General features: G+C 43.3%; 1 protein-coding gene across 3 annotated transcripts in view; it reads left to right on the top strand.

Moving 5' to 3' along the window:
• Nucleotides 1-16: 16 nt before the first annotated feature.
• Nucleotides 17-16,554, top strand: part of BAZ1B (bromodomain adjacent to zinc finger domain 1B) — a 50,408-nt gene continuing 33,870 nt past the window's right edge. For all 3 annotated transcript variants that reach the window (XM_080388764.1, XM_080388763.1, XM_080388765.1), the window contains exons 1-6: nucleotides 17-266; nucleotides 6,095-6,211; nucleotides 8,203-8,347; nucleotides 9,250-9,448; nucleotides 13,686-13,807; nucleotides 14,667-14,864. In XM_080388764.1, the coding sequence (XP_080244890.1) occupies nucleotides 154-266; nucleotides 6,095-6,211; nucleotides 8,203-8,347; nucleotides 9,250-9,448; nucleotides 13,686-13,807; nucleotides 14,667-14,864 (894 nt within the window). In that variant the 5' untranslated portion in view covers nucleotides 17-153. The remainder of the gene's footprint in view (nucleotides 267-6,094; nucleotides 6,212-8,202; nucleotides 8,348-9,249; nucleotides 9,449-13,685; nucleotides 13,808-14,666; nucleotides 14,865-16,554) is intronic.

Genomic DNA, 16,554 nt, shown 5'->3' with positions numbered 1-16,554 from the left:
GCAGGTTGGGGTGCGCGCGGCGCGGCTGGGCTCGCCGCCCGCCCGGGAGGGGGAGGGGAATCTCCCGCCATTTTTCAATCCTCCTGCCCGGGTCCCCGCCGGGGTCGTCGTGCGGATCTGCCGGCTCCGGCCGGGAACCCGTCTCGTCTCGGCATGGCGCCGCTGCTGGGCCGCAAGCCCTTCCCACTGGCCAAGCCGCTGCCGCCGGGGGAGCCGGGGGAGCGGTTCGTCATCCCCCACACGCAGGAGGCCTTCCGCACCCGCGAGTATCCGCCTGGCCTGGGGACGGGGCGCCGGAGGGGAGGGCTCTGGTGGGGCCGCTGTCACCCGCCGCGGCTGCTGGCCCCGGGCCGAGCGCCCTGCCGCGATACTGGCCCCTGCAGCAGCCCCGGCCCTCCCGGGGGGCGGCGGGGCGGAACAAAGCGCAGCGACCGGGGCCGCTCGGCCGCCCTGGCGCCGGCTTCCGGCGGGGGGCCCGGCTCAGCTGCCGCCGGGCTCGGCCCCGGCGCCGTTTAGTGCCTGGCGGGGGCCTGGCGCGGTTTAAAAGGCGGTTCTAGTCGGGGGGAGCGCGGCCGGGGAAGCGGGTCCCGTCGGGGCTGCCGGGCGCCGCGGGCACGGGCCGGTGTCGGCCGGGGAGCGCAGGACCGGTTCTGCGCGGTGCGGCGCCCGCTGGCGGGGTATGCCCGGCGGGGAGGGGGGCGTTGGGACGGGAGGCTCCCACCGGGAGGACAGAACAGCGACAGAAGCAGGCTCTTGTGGAGAACCAGGGGTTTCGTTCTGGGTGTATGTTCTGGGCTGCTTTCGCATGAAAACCGCTTAAAAAAAAAAAAAAAAAGGTGATTCCACGAGAGTCGGCGTGTGACAGCCCCGGGGCTGCAGGAAGCGACAGGCCAGGCGGGCAGAGGCACAGGGTGTGCGGCCGCAGGGGCTGGAGGGGCAGGACTGCGCCTGTACCTGCAAACTGCTGCTGCGGGAGGCTGGTTTGTTGTCTGTGTTATAATGATCAAAATCTGAGGAATTAAGGACTGCAAGTGAGATGGAAATGAATGTACCTCAGAGATCCAGGTGATGCTCAGGACAAAGGGACTCCAGAACTTACACGGACCCCAATACTGGAGAGTGTCCTGTTACTTCAGCATGGAGAACAGCCACTGAAAGGCTTTAGGAATCGTTAGGTGGGCACTTCTTCCTCTTCAAATGCTATCTGAGCGCAGATAGGCATCGCTGATGTATTTAGGCCAATAAAATGAGATTGGGTAGAGTGCTAGCTACTTGCTTTTTAACAGTATTTTAAATCAAAGCATTTAATCCGGCACTCAAAAACCTGCTGTTGTGGTGTGTGCAAACTGAAAGTAGCTCAGTCATCCATCTGACCAGGCAGAGACCTGTTCTGCCTTTCCTGTGAGGAGCAATCAGTGATCAAAGGCAGAGTAGCCTAGTTACTACTTTTGTAAAAGAGGATGTGGCTGTAAGGTTCATCTGCCTTCTAGGAACAGCAGAGAGGAGTTACGGGACAGCTTCTGAGAGTACCAGTCTGTTAGTATGGTTCTTGTGGATCCCTGAGTAGATGGGAGGGCATGTTTCTGCAGACACTTGGATGATATTAACATTAAGGGAGAAAATGAATGTTTTTTCATCCCCAGAGGAGACTTAGCTGCAGGGTCAGAAGGAAAGAGGCAACCAATGCAAGCACTGAGGTTCTAGAGAGATGCTCTTCTTTTGGAGAAAGTACTTCATGGGGTGCCATGGGAGGTGTTCAGCCTAACATGTTCTAGAAAGTTCATCTTGGCAGATAAGATGGTATGAAGCTAAAAAGAGAAACTAAGCAATGCTGGGTTTCTGTCTTGCTTTGTTGACTGTGTATAAGCTAGGCAAAAAGTGGAACAGAAAATTGCAAATGAGTCAGTACGTCGAAGGGAGATGTTACGGAAGGAAGACTTGGGGTTTTTTTGGTCACTGCAGTTTGTCTTGCATAGTGCAGAGGAATGGCTTTTGTGGGTGGGAACAGCCAACAGAGGGTGTGTGTCAAGAGGTACCGGAGTCTTCACCCAGAGCAGTACTTGATGTTGTTTATGCCAGGGCCTTGCAGAATATGATCCCCTGAACTTTTCTTTTTCCACCTTGAAAAACTGTTGATCAGCTCTTCCCCTAAAGAGTATTCAGATTTTTATACTGCACAGCTACAAGTGAGGTGTTTGTAAGACAGAAAATGTTCTTAAGTCTTTTTTTTTTCTCTTTTATGTGTGTGTGAGGATTTGCAGCTGGAGATTGGGATACTGTATATGAGGAGAGATGTCTGCCCCATGGGCATGTACTATGAAAGTCTGGCGGCAGTAGACAGATGGATAGACACGTCATCAGAGCTCAGGTGTTTCTTTGGGTGTGATATTTCTTCGTAGTTTTACATGGTTTCCTTTGTCTGCCAAATCCCCCCAAAGCCTTTTAAGAGAAACCATGCCGTGTAGAGCCCGTTGTGTCCTGGCAAAGCCTTGGGCTTCTTGTGTCTGCCTCAGAGTGAGCCTTGCTAATTGGGTGGGTGTGGGGATGGGTGGATCGCTGGGCAGTTGGAGGTAGAGTCGTTCTTGCAGGAGCCCTGTAGGACCTGCTCTGTGTGAGATGTCAGGGAAATGCTTCACATGTGGTATGGTCTTTGCCTGATTGGTGTCATCTCTGTGCCTGGTCTGTGGCACATGTACTGAGCATTTGATGTCTAGCACGCACTGGATTTGTTTCCTGGTGAGCAGATAATCTCTTCCATTAGTGTGTGGGACTGTGGCAGCATGTGCTGGGCCGTGCCGGCTGTGGTTTGGAAAACAGCACTAACACCTCAAGAGAGATGCTGGGTTCAGAGAACTGACCAGTCTGGGCTGGCAAGGAGGGGACTCTTTCAGCCAAAGCTTTCCTGCAACCATCAGTGTATGGTTTTGGGAAGCTGTGTTGCTGTCCTGCCCATATAAAAGCTTGCTGTCTGTCTTTAGTTAGTGGTTTTGTATGGTTTTGTATTACTACTTAATAGTAGTCTTGTGCAGTAGTTAGCTTGTTTACTTTTAAACATTTTTCTTTAGAAGGGTCCCTTGCTTTTATTGTAACTTAGTATTCTGCCTTTCAGCATTAAGTGATCTTCAGTGTGATGCAAACAAATGTGATGTATTAACTGTCACACAGTGGGTAGTCAGCTGCTTAATTTGTGTGTTATTCATGGCTTTTTGGGGATTATTCGCAAGTAACTGGTATGCAGGGTTTGTTATTTATTATTGTGTTGGGAATTTGTGGCAATGGTGGCTCTAGCTGTGTAGAGAGAAGGGTTGGTTGTGGCATACCAGTAAGCCCGCACTTGTAGTCCTGAATCAGACCTGCTGAACAGTCTGAGATTTCTTGGGTTAGTTTCCAGTCTGAGTGGAAAGGACAAATAGCGTCTGGGTAGTGGAAAGTTTGAGCTATAGTAAACTTTGCAAAAACATCCTCCTTTATTTTGACTTTTTGCTGGCTCCAGGATTTCAATGCAGAACCTGGCCTTGGAGCTTGTGGCAGAGCACAAAAGGCAGGGTGGGCACTGTGGGCATGAGTCTCAAGCACTGGATAAGGAATGTGTCTAGGGGTCAATGTTAGATGAACTGACTAGCTGTAATCGGAATTAAATTGCAATTGAGAGGCAGAGTGGAGCTGGACAGGGAAATAGCTATACCTGCTGCTTTTACGTTTGCTGTTGATCTGAAAAATATGTGTCCTGATATGGTGTTCTCATAGGTGTGTACAAGGAGGGGGAAATTATCAGCGAAAATTCTCATGGATCTTCCTGTCAGCATGGGAAATGGTGTTGGGAAGAAAGCTTATCTTTCAGTTATTTTTCAACTGGAGACGGGCATTTATGTGCTGTCCTGGCTGGAAGGAAAGGGAGGTTCTCACACATGGAGAGAAAAGAAAGTTGATAAATGTAGGAGTGAAGTAGACCATAGTTTATTTCCCAGCCATATCTCAAATATTTGTTTAAGGGTTCAGGACATACAGTCCAACTATAAGAAGTGTGTCTTTCCTTTAGCACTTGTGTTGTGGCAGCTGTGAGTCCTTTGTATGTAGGTGATGTCCCTGGATGTGCAGAGGGAAGGCCTAGTGGGTAGTGAAGCTGGGGTTGCTGAATGAAGCTGAAGGCTGCTGTTGCTTGTATGTTTAGGCTCCTGTCTGTGAGAACTGAATTTGGTTTTAACTCTTGTTTTTGTGGGAAACGCATAGGAAGGCATAGTATTATGGTTGCAATTTAGTCATTATTAAAGTGCTTAATTGCTGTAAATTCAAGGAGGACTCCAGGTTTCTTGTTTGATTCCCCCCAGCTCAGTATTGCTACAAAAATTTGTTAAAATAGTACTTCTGGTCTGGTTGGCGGTGCTGTGCAGATGAGTTCCTCCGCAGGCTGTGGTTGCTCCTTGCCACTGCCTCACCTGCCTCTGCCCTCTAGCACTACTTGTTTCTGTGGAAACTTAAGCATCTTTGAAACCTCAAGGAGGGGTAAGAATTGGCCAGAGGGCTTAAAACTTAGTTGGGTGATGGCTTTGCAGCAGATGAGCAGTCTGATGAGCACGAGACTCCACAAGCAGGGCAAGCTGGGGAACCACAGGATTTCTCTTTTTGGTTTTTAAGGCCTGCTCCAGGCAGAGGGAATTCTGTCCTTAGTGGCAGCCTTGTCTGGAGATGGCTCTGTTCTTGGCTTATATTCTTGCATGGCAGCAGTTGCTGTGGCTGTAAGATACTTGTATATCAACATCCACAGTGCAGCTTCTGTACCTTGTTGCGCTTTACCTCGGGGCTGTGAAGAAATGTCCAAAAAAACTTTGCTGGAGTTGTAACCTGGCTTCCTAATAGATATTAAAAAAAAAAATGCACTAAAATTGTCTTGAAAGACAAAGCATATGCAGGATATGGTGAGCGATTTGCTGTGGCTGGTGATTCTGCCTTTGCAGGAGTGTGGAGAATCTGCTTGTTCCCACAGAGACTCTTCTAATTAGCACTTGTGCTGGAGCAGGCTGAGCTGTTGTAGTTGTTGCAAGTATGCTTTGTGTTCTCTACTTTTCTGCTGGAGAGTGTGCTGCAGGAAAAGGGAAGGATGCTTTTCTTGCCTCTTTTATAATTTCTCCACTTAAATTACCATCAATAAGCATATGGCAACTTAAGCAGGCTGCAGTGGGGTAATTTGGTATGGGTTTACACTGTGCTAGCTTTTCTAGTAATTGTGCCTGTATGTGTTGTATCTATAGAAAGTATGAAGTAGCTTATATCTGTTTACACTGACAGTTAATTACTGCCTAGGCAGAATTGGGTAGAGCACAGCCCCAGATGCTTACAACAGAGTAGCTAATGCTGTAATTCATAATGCTGTCTGTACTGCCGTGACTTGCCTGTGCACCCGTTAATCCTAATCGCCAGAATAACTTAACCTTGAGGCTGGTTGTGATATGGGAAGCAGGTGATGCAGCTGGTGAGAAAGATCCTCATGTTGTGCTAATGCAGGAGGTTGCTCTTGTTGGAAGCCAAAGGAAAGCTACTGGCCTTTCTAGTGATTTCAGTTTCAAAGCTTTTGGGTTTTTTTTGCTCAAAAGATTAGGGATATTGGGTAGATTGGTAATTTGCACCTAATGTTTTATACCACCCTAAGGCATTAGTACTAGTAGTTTCCCAACAGTTATTGTCGAGCATTTAGTGGCAGTCCATGCTGTGTCTCCTGTGTGTGCCTGTGATATTTTGTGCTGTTTTCCAATGAATCAGAGTGGAAAAGCTGAAAAGTAACTTAGCACTGCCACAAAATGTTCAGCCGTATGTATTCCCTGTGTGCAGTTCAGCTGATGGTGGTGTGGCACCTTCTGTATGCCCGTGCTGGACAGGATGGGCACTTAAGCTGCAGAAAGCTCCAGTGCATCCTGGTCTGAAAACCGATCGGATTTAACACAGCTTCTTCACGGTAGACACAGGGTCCAACTGTACTGTAGTGATCTTCAGCCTTTGAGCACTCCACTAGTAAGGGTTTAATTGAATTTGTCTTCTGCTACTGTGGTTATGCTTTTCACTGCATAAATCCTGTTTTCCTGAGCTGCCACTTCTACAGAGAGTATGAAGCGCGTTTAGAGAGGTACAGCGAACGAATATGGACGTGCAAAAGCACAGGAAGCAGCCAGCTGACGCACAAAGAGGCTTGGGAGGAGGAGCAGGAAGTTGCTGAGCTGTGAGTACCAGTGAAGAAATTGCTATGTGTCTGTCTTTAGGCATTGGGGCAGAAGAATGGACTTGGGAATGATATGCGATTGCTAGTTTATGAGGCGAGGTAAGTAGCTTTTTACTGGCTCTAAGTAGATCTGGGGATTCTGGAGTTCAAAACAAAGACCAAATTTGATGCCATCACTAGTGCAGTTGAATAGTGCTGAATCTTGGTATTACTTGAACCAGAATAGTTCAGCATATGGTACTTGGCATATTTTAAAGCCCCTTAAATAATGGGAGTTTTTCAGAGAGGGGGGAAAAAAATAAATCTTGAAGGAGCTAAAGTAAAAATACAGTAAAAAGGGTCCGTTGGAAGTGTTTCACATCAACCCAGGTCCACAGCTGTAATTATTTTTTCCAGATCTGCACTGGAATAGATTGTTATACTAAAAAAAAACACCAGCACTTTGGAGGGAGATTCTGGGGATCTGCTCTACTTGAAACAACAAAGAATAAAGGGAAACAAGCAAGAGTTGTTACTCTTTTCAGACCACCAGTGTTCCTCTGGGCTGCCATTTCCCTGACCTCCCCTCTGGCACTTGGCACGGGCCCTGAATCCTTGGTTGAGATCCAGCATGACCCGTGCCATAGCAGTGAATTTTCTGCAAAGGTGCAAGTCCTTGGCTCAACCAGCATATATAACTAACTTTGTGATTACCAAAATGTGGGAATTATGCCAGACAAATGGCATGTTTCTCTGTTCTGTGAACTGCTGACTTGGACTTCTGTGACTGTTTTTTTTTTTTCCTGGGTTTAAACTGGGGAGATTGTCAGCAGTACTGCCTAAGAGGTGCAGTTTTCTGCTGCCTTTCTTTCATGAAGAATCCACATTTCTGGTTCATTGACAGGACTTAATAGCCTTAGCCTAAGGAGAAATTCATTACATCCTTAAAGGCAACAAATAATGAACGTATTTGCTAATAGTCCTAATTTCTATGAGTTGAAGTACTACTGTCTTCAATCTTTCTTCTCTAGTGTTGTTGTTTGAGCAGAGGGTGCAGAGCCAGCTTCATAAACTTATAATCCTGTTTCAAAAACCACTGGTCTAGTGCCACTTGCTTCTGGTTAAAAATGTTATGTTAGTTGACTGCTTCTGAAAACATTAAGAAATGTAAATGAAATATAAATGCAAGATATCTCAATAGTAAGTTTAGCTATAGTCTCTAAAGGGGGGGGGGGGGGGGGGGGAAGACTGTGAAATGAGGTTTTGGGCTTGTTTCTTTGAAATGGGATTAAAAGTTTCCCAGGCTGTTCTGGAAAAATGGAGTATTTTGTTCCTCCTTAGAGTAACTGGAAAAGAACTTTACTTTTTAGTCAGAAACCTCTGTGCAATATATTTCTTAGTACTCCTGTCAGCTAACTGACCTGATCTTTTAGGAAACTGGTCAGGTAAATTTGTAACAGTCCTTTCTCTTCCTTGAATGAAAAAGTTTGAAGATCATGATATGGTGAAACATACAAAATATTTTGGTCTAGAAAGATAATTTGATTGTGCAAACCTGCTGCTGTCTTCTTTACTGTGTTAGCAGTCTGTTTGGGGAGAAAGAAATGCTAAATGTTCATCAGCGTAGTGTTATTGTTGGAAGCACAAATCTTGAAGTAACAAGCCCCAGAATAATGGCATGGTCTTGGTATATATTTAACATCTAATAGAGAGGCAGTAATAACCAGCAAGAAAGGGGTCACCATCAGTGCTGCTCTTCCAGAATGCTTTATAGTGTTCCTTCTGGGAAGGACAAGTACAATTTATATTGTCATGCCAATTAACACCTGGGGGGTGGGGGGGAAGCTGGGGGGATGGGCAGCAAAAAGCCCTTGGATGTTTGCATGCTAATGTGGCATCTGCCTCAAACATTGTTCTGGCTGTTAATGTTCCCAGAATTGTGAAATGGGAGGCTACTTTGCATTTTGGCTTTTATTCCCTGAATATTGAAAACTTCTTACATGCTTGTTCAGCTTGAAGGAGGAGTTCCCCATCTGGTATGAGAAACTGGTACTGGAAATAGTCCACCACAACACTGTATCTTTGGAAAAGTTGGTGGATGCAGCTTGGCTGGAGATCATGACCAAATTTGCAGTGGGAGAAGAGTGTGACTTTGAGGTAAGGATCTGTTTTCCATTTTATCCTGTGCTTTTGCACAGAGTTAATTTTGGGTATGTAAAGGTAGGAGATGGGAAGAATAGATTAGCCACTTACATTATCAGCAAGATGGTGAGAATTTATTTTCTTTAGAATCTCAGTGACAGCACTTGCTTTTGAATGCAAAATGGTTCTGGAAGCAGAGGCACATGGATGACCCATACCGATAGCAACAGAAAAATTACTGATCTGTTTGTGTGCATGGGGAAGTAGAGATACTTGTTTTACTGCTTAAATGTGTCGTGGTCTATGTATATATTTAAATATATAAAAATACATATTTAGTTAAAATAAGTTAAAAATTATCTTCCGTAATCTTTTCGCCTAAGGTTTTCCCAGGGAAAAGTAGTCTTAAACTAACGTAGCTTGAAGTCAACTGCTTACAAATCTCTAACAATGCTCTAATAATGAGAAAATTCTATGCAGAACTGGGAATAATGAAGAAAACCTAAACTTATTAAAAATAATGGAAAATTTTTAAATGTCCTCTGTTAGCAATCTGTTTAGGACATACTCTCTCAGCTGGGGCTGCTGAGAGAGCATGCTTGCACCTTGCATGCACATTCTTCCCTTAGTCTAAGAAAGCAGCATTATTAAACGCTGGAAAAATTTGTGGACTGGCAGTTCTCTCTTCCTTAGCAATTTGCATAGAACTTCTAGGTAGGAGTAGTAGAAAGAAATCCTGTAATTGTTTCATGAGAGAGGGATCATGAGCCTCTCTGAAGGAGGATGTCAATTAAGTGTTTTGCCACATTGTGGTTAGTAGGTCATCTTAGCTGCTTTGTTTTCCTTCCTCTTAGTGTTAAAGCTCATTAGTTCACATCACTTGCTCGGGTTCAGTTTTCATCGATATTTCCATGCAGGTTGGTAAGGAGAAAGTGTTGCCTGTGAAAGTTGTGAAAATACATCCCCTGGAGAAAGTTGATGAAGAGGCATCAGAAAAGAAATCTGATGGAGCCTGTGATTCCCCATCGAGTGACAAGGAGAACTCCGGCCAGGCAGCCCAGGACAATCAGAAGGAAGCTATCCTGAAGGAGGATGAAAACAGGAGGGAATGTATAAGTAAGTATAGGACAGCATGCCAGTAGGTAGCACCTGGAAGTGACTGTTTGAACCTACATATGTCTTGGGCCTGGGCTGTCAGTATTGTATGTGCTGTTTAAACAGCGTTACGTAGCAAGAATTCTGAAATGGTCATTGTTAGTGGTGCAGCTCTGGCATCAGTGCTGTTGGCATTCAGCTATTCTTGCCTGGTTTAAAGCAGAAAATCTGCTGTCATTCTAAGGCAGGGGTCCTCAAACTACGGCCAGTGGGCTGGATACAGCCCTCCAGGGTCTTCAATCCGGGCCCCCCTATTTACAGAACCCCCTGCCAGGGGTTGGGGGGGAAACCAAGCAGCCGCAGATAACTGCCTGCCACTTCATCCGGGTGCTGACCTCCTGTTCAAAAAGTTTGAGGATCCCTGTTCTAAGGTGTAATACCAAAAGCTATGCATGAAACTTATAAGCTTCAAAAGGTATAACAAGTATATTTAGAAAAAAAAGAGGAGAGGGGAACAGCAAAGCCTCATGCAGAATCATAAAGTTCTAATGTGGCATTCATCCTCAGAACAAACATCTCTGGTTCTAAATCCTGTTGCTCTGCAGTCAGAGACAAGCTCTTAATTCTTTCATATGCCCAGCTGACATAAAAACTAAGGTGTTTTTTTTTTTAATTTTGGTTTATCCCCTTTCCAATTTTCAAGTGCTGAGACAAAATTAGTGCAGAAAAATACATATAAATTTTTTTCTAAGGGTTCAAAATAAAAGTATGCTTTGAAACATTGTTCCCTCTTTCATATCTGTTCTCCCTTGCTGCAGAACTAAACAGTGGATGTCCAGGGCTTTTCTTGACTCTGAGAAGGTACTGTTAAAAGAGAGAAAAGAAAAAATTGGTTTAGTGTCCTGTGTAACTTCTTAAAAATGGAATTAGAGGAGTCTTTGCAAGATATTTCAAAAAGTGTTTTCAAGCAAACAAAAAAAACCCCAACCCCACAGCATAGCTCTAATCTGGATAGCTTAATTTTAAAGGCACATAAATGTAATCATTGATCACATTTGTAAATAGCCGCTCCAACATCTGTGGAAGGTGTATATATAACCTCCTCTAACATGGGGAAGAGGAAAATCAGAAAACAGCCCAGCAAGTGATTAGCGAAGTCAGGAGAGGAAAACAAGTCTTACCAAGCTCTAGTCCCGGCTAGCCCCAAGCTTAGTAGTTGTCAGCTGTTTCTGATTGGCACTGGGAAAAGTTATGAGCCGTTTTGATTTCAAGGTAGTGCTCTGTATAACCAGGAAGGAAAAAGGTGTTGTAGAAACAATCTGGCTTTATACTCACCCTTTGAAACAGTAGCAGTGCTTGGAGACTTGAGAGGGACTAATGTATGATGCCTTCTTTGGTTGGTTGGTTTTTAGTGGGTTTTTTAATTTGTTTTGTTAATCAATGGTAGTCCTCTCAAACTACCTCATAAAGGGCATGGGAAGTACCTTTTACTTTAAAAATGTTCATTTACCAAATTTACAGTAGCATTTTTGGGCTTGGGTATTTATAAAATCTACCATAATATTTAATTTATTGGTGTGCAGTATTCTAGCCAGCGGTGTTCAGCTGCGCTCTTACTGACGTTGTGGGTATAGCACTCTGAGATTGGAAGGTACTGCAGGACTGGGGATTCCTGCACCTTTTCCAGTGTCTGACTCAGCTGGTTACCTGGCCTGTGTTCAGTTGCGTCTGTAAACTAGGACTGTCTTACCCTTTCTGTAGAAGATGAAACTCAACACTTTCAATCAAAGATGCTAGCAGTCGTAACGTAATCAGTAAAAGCAATAAGCAGTTACTCAGTTACTTTTTTCCTTGTACATGTGTATTTATTAAAAAGATATGTTATTGCTAATGCTTTTATATTCCAAGTTATAATAGAACATAGCTTTATAGTAAACTCATTAGTGAATCTATATTCCAGAGTCCATTAAAATTTGTTGTGTTGATGCAGCGTACCACAGCATTAGTGAAGACTTGCTTTCATTTAATAAGTTCAGGCCCTGAATTGCACGTGCAGGAGACTGTACAGTATCTGGAGGTACTCAGCAACAGTTAATTTGACTTTTTCCTTTCTAATAATTTGCATACTTGACCACTGGTAATGTGGGTTGAGGTCACTATGCAAGAGTGAGCGTTTAGAAACAGTCAGGGGCTTTGCAGAGCAGTGTGTGACGTAAGAGCTGTACCTTTCTGCACACACGAGGGGGCAGAGTTAACCTTTGCATTTTTACTAATGTCAAAACTTGCTGATTTCGTTGGAGGAAAGAAGGGGCAGAGAGTGAGTTTTGGTCTCTCTGGTTAGGAGTCTGCTGTGCTTCAAAAGCTAAAAATAAGGCTTTGTACCCAGTTTTGTTGCATCGTATTTGCAGTCTGAAGTACCCTTGTATTCTTAGTTGCTTAGGGAGTGAACTCTGCAGAGGTGAGGAAGGGCTAGTTTTTCCTGCAAATGGGTGGTGAACTACTGCAGGTAGGTTCTACAGCTTGAGCTGTACTTGGAACTAATACTGCTTTGGAAAATCCACAGTAAGTGGTGAATAGGAGACAACAACAGCACAGCTGCTTTATGAGGTTCCAGTAGTGTAGTGAATGTAAGTTTTATTACAGTGCAATGCAACAACCAAGAAGCATGCTTTTTGTAAAATAACTTTAGGAAGGAATGTATAGTTGTTTCTTTCCCTGCCCCCAAGTATCCAGGTGCTGTTTGATAGAATTCAATGTAGTCATCCCTATTTCTAGAATCTAGAAAGTAAATCGCAAAGGGGAGTGGTTACAGGCTTGTTGCAGAGGCAGCAGTGTAACAGAGTCCTTTAAAGTCAGAGCTGGGAGTAAGCAACACATTGTTATTTTTTACATACAAACTTGCTGTGCTTGTATGTAGATCCAGAAAAGACAACATTCAGCTGCTTGAAGGACATTGAGGCAGATCTTTTACAGAGCTTGAAATGTGTTGTATGTGACTTCAGTTGTGCTGTTGAGCAGAAAAATGTAGTTCAGTATTTGTGATCTTACCAAGATTTTTTTAATACAAATGTGAAACCAAAGCTGGCAAAAGTTATGTCTCGGCCTGACTTGCAATGAGAGAGTTCGTCTCCTTTCATGCGTGCTATCATTGTTAAAAAATTCAGGGGGTTTTATTTTGAAGAAAAACTTCTATAATGTGTGATGCTTGGAGCAGAGGATTCTACATTGCATTATCTGAAATGTGGTCAGTAGCTGCTCACTTAGAAATACGGTACAGTGAGCTTGTAGCATCTGTGATCTGCTCCCTGGGTGGCTGATTTTGGAAGGCTGGGGAGGTGTGGGGCAGAACTTGGTTTTCTACCATGTAAGCTGTAATGCTGCGGAAGTTTAAATGCTATAGGGCTTACAATATGAAAATTTAAAAAAATATATAGATATTTTAAAGTCTGACTTAGGTCTAGGATCTACTTGTATTCTGCATGTACTTAGATAATTATTCTCACCTATCATGCTTACTTTAGTGTTTTCTTTGAGTCATAGCCACAAACAAAAACATTTGGGGAATCTCTTCAGTAAGCTTGGATTTTGTCTTAAATTATTCAGTTCGCAAATGTTAATCTAGAAATAACAGTCTCAACACCAGCTGGCAAGAAGATATGATGCCTTTCTACTCCTTCAGTTACATCTCTCTTGAGAATAAAAAGACTGGTTGTATAAGTATGCTTAAAATCTCCAGCTAAACCAGCCCATACACGTAGGGCTCATAACTGTAAAATGCTTAACGACCACCATAGTTAAATGATCTTAAAAGTTACTTTAATTTAGAGTCCATAATTTCTGCAGTAGAATTATTTCAAGTATGGCATGGCAGAGACCGCTAGGGCTCTCGGCAGAAGCACCCTAAGCAGGTTACTGTCTCCCTTGCACAAATTTTATAGACATTTTCTCCCTTTGCATAGGTAGTGCAGCTTACCATCTGTAAAGAGATGGGTTTAAATACTGCAAGTGGTCCTTTATACTCCTTGAAGATAAGTGTTACCTCTTACTTCAGAACAGTGTAGGGACTCTGTTCCCAGCCTGCATCTTCAGGATATTTGTAAAACCTGATTGGGGATTTTTTCATGATGTTCTAGTTTAACCAAACACTATAGAGATGGCAAGGGGTGAGGTTTCCAGTCCAGTGGTAGTCTGGATTCTTTAAATATTTTTTTTTGGACTCTAATACTAAGGCACTTAATGTCTTACTTTGCTTTATCAGACGATCGAGCACGTAGGTCTCCTCGGAAGCTTCCCACATCTTTGAAGAAGGAAGAAAGGAAGTGGGTTCCGCCTAAATTCCTGCCACACAAATATGATGTCAAGCTGAAAAATGAAGATAAGGTAATTTTTTTGCTTGAATCCTTTTTATTAGAACAGGAATATGCAAGTTTAATTAAATGATCACTATTGGTGTGTCTATACAGCACAATGTGGTACTTCCTGCTGGAGTCATAGTACTGGAAGCAGGGTGGCTGTAGCTGACAGTGAGGCTGACTGGGCTGGTGGTTTCTGTATATAATTGGGTTTTGTGTGTGGGAACACCTGACGGTTCCCTGGTACCACATGCTGATTACAGTGCTGCAGTAGCTTTAAAGCGGTTGCTGTTACTAGCTAATCTCTGGTCAGGCGGTTAATGAGCCTTGGTCAGAGGTAGGCTAGTTAAATCATGAGTGGAAGTTGCTGTTTTTCTAACTGAGCTTCTCTGAGAGTCATAGGTAGCTGTGCTTCAGGAGGCTCTGTGTAGCTGCAGTACCACTGCATGCTTTTTGTCATCTGTTTGTTAATTTGACAAGGGAGGCAGTGCTGACCTCAATTTAATGAGTACTGCTTGTAGAGTTACTCCTCTGGTCTCAAGGAAAAAAATCAAAACAAAATAAACATTAATATGTAAAAGCTTTTAAATTAGTAGCAAGTACAAGCTGGAGGAAGGTCAGAGGTAAAGCAATGGCTTTGGCAAGAAATCTGCAACATAATGTGTTTTACTTTTCTGGCTAACTGAATCTCCTACTGATCTCTGTTGTGCACCTCAGTTCTGCAAGTTCTGTTTTGTTTGTTCTGAGCCTTCACAACAGAGCTTTGGAAAAGCAAAGAATTTGTGGATGTGAAGCAGTACAATGATTCTTGCTACTTTTAGCCATATGATATGTATCTATAATGTGGTTAGAAGTTAAGTATTAACAGTCTGTTTATTATCTCCAAGATCATCAGCAACGTACCAGCAGATAGCTTAGCCCGTACAGAGCGTCCTCCCAACAAAGAGATCCTGAGATACTTCATCCGTCACAATGCACTACGGGCTGGCACATGTGAGAATGCCCCATGGGTAGTGGAGGATGAGTTAGTGAAGAAATACTCTCTCCCCAGTAAATTTAGTGACTTCTTGCTTGACCCACATAAGGTAAGAGTTCCTGTAAGTGCCTCTTTGTATTCCCATCCGTTCCCCACCCCCCCTTAACAAGTCTTGGCAGAGGCTTCGGTGTGCCAGTTAGGTTTTGGTGCACCCAAGCTTACATCAACATCGATGCAGGACAGGAAGGCCCACTCTTTTGAAGATTGACCCTTTGAGAGGTGACATAGCTTGAATGTCTGAAACAGTGGTCTGCTTTGAAAATGTGAGGTGTAACTGCCTTTTCTTGATTTCCCCCTCCCCCCCCCCAACCCCAATAGCTTGTATTACTTGTCTACAAGTAAAGATGTGGTTTCCTGGTGTCAGACAAATGGCAGAGCTATGGTCCTTACCTGTTAATGTTTATATTGGGCCCTTTTCATGGTTACAATGCAAGAGCTGAGTGTATTTGACTTCATGATGATTGGTTCTTTTATGGCATTGGATTGAATGATGGCAGATAACACAAATTTTGTATGAAATACTCCAAGTCACAGGGATGTTGTGTTTGGGTTTTTTTTCCCACCCAGCCCTTTGTAATGACCAGCCAAATATACTGTCAACTGAGTAAATGCCATATCATGAAATCTGCTGTCTCAAAATCCATCTTTGTGTGTAGAAAGCACTATTTTGTTCACTTACCAAAACTCACTTTTTTTCATGGACTTGGTCTTTGTCAAGTGTTCTTCTAAAACTAGAAGATATGTTTGCTCTATCCCTTTTTCCTCATCAGGAGGAGAACACTTTTCTAGCAAGCTTCTATGGACTCTTCTGGATGCTTGTAAATTTGCTTAAAGGGAAAAATAAATTCTTCATATTTGAGCTGTGTTCACCCTTGCTGTAATGTTTAGGGCCACTGCCTTGACAGAAATTAAAGTATTTGCTGGTGGTGTATACTGTTCTTTTATTCAGCATACTGACGCATAGAGATATGCCCTTAGTATAAGAAAAATGCACAACTAACATCTTTGGTTTGACTCTCAAAAGTGCTTAGCTTTGTGTTTGGGGTAACACTTTCTGTAGTCTGTTTCCCACTTGGCACAGTGATTAAACTTTATGTTGAGGTTTTAAATTTTGATATGTGGCCAGATAATTTATTAATTCAGAATTAGTGTTCTGACAAAATAGCTTTGTATAAGTTGGATTATACAATATAAATTGTAGATCTAACATTTGTGAATTTGTAATTATTATGATTCATATCAATGCTGGATGCTTTTTGCTTAGGTAATTCTCTTCAGCAAAGATTTCAACACAGAATTTTTTTGAAATGAAGTTATGTAGATACTGGATTTGGTGATTGTGCAATCTTCAGTAAAAACTTCTGTTTTTACTAGTGAAGGCTCTTTAAACTAAAATGTTCAAGAGGGAATGTCCATGGGCCAGAAGATCTGCATTTTCCTATGGCAGTCTTAACTTGATCACATTTGTGTATGTCTGTTCTGCTTGCACCTTTTGCTGTCCTTACCACTGTGCAGTTTTTTATTGCTAAGGAATCTGAAATTTTCACCCCCTGATTTCCGGTGATTTTACCCATAACCTAAAGTTTATATCCTTGCATTTTATTTTTCACTTTTTGAAATACATTACTGTTCTGGGTACATCCTGACACTGAATTTGGGATGCTGAGATAGTCCTGAAATAATTCTCTTTGGCTCTGGGTTAAGCTGTCCTGTGCTAAAAGTGTGCTGTCGGGTTATTT

The sequence above is a fragment of the Falco punctatus genome (assembly GCF_963210335.1).
Source record: "Falco punctatus genome assembly, chromosome: 1".
Classification (NCBI taxonomy): Eukaryota; Metazoa; Chordata; class Aves; order Falconiformes; family Falconidae; genus Falco; species Falco punctatus.
This window is presented reverse-complemented; position numbering and strand designations above follow the sequence as displayed.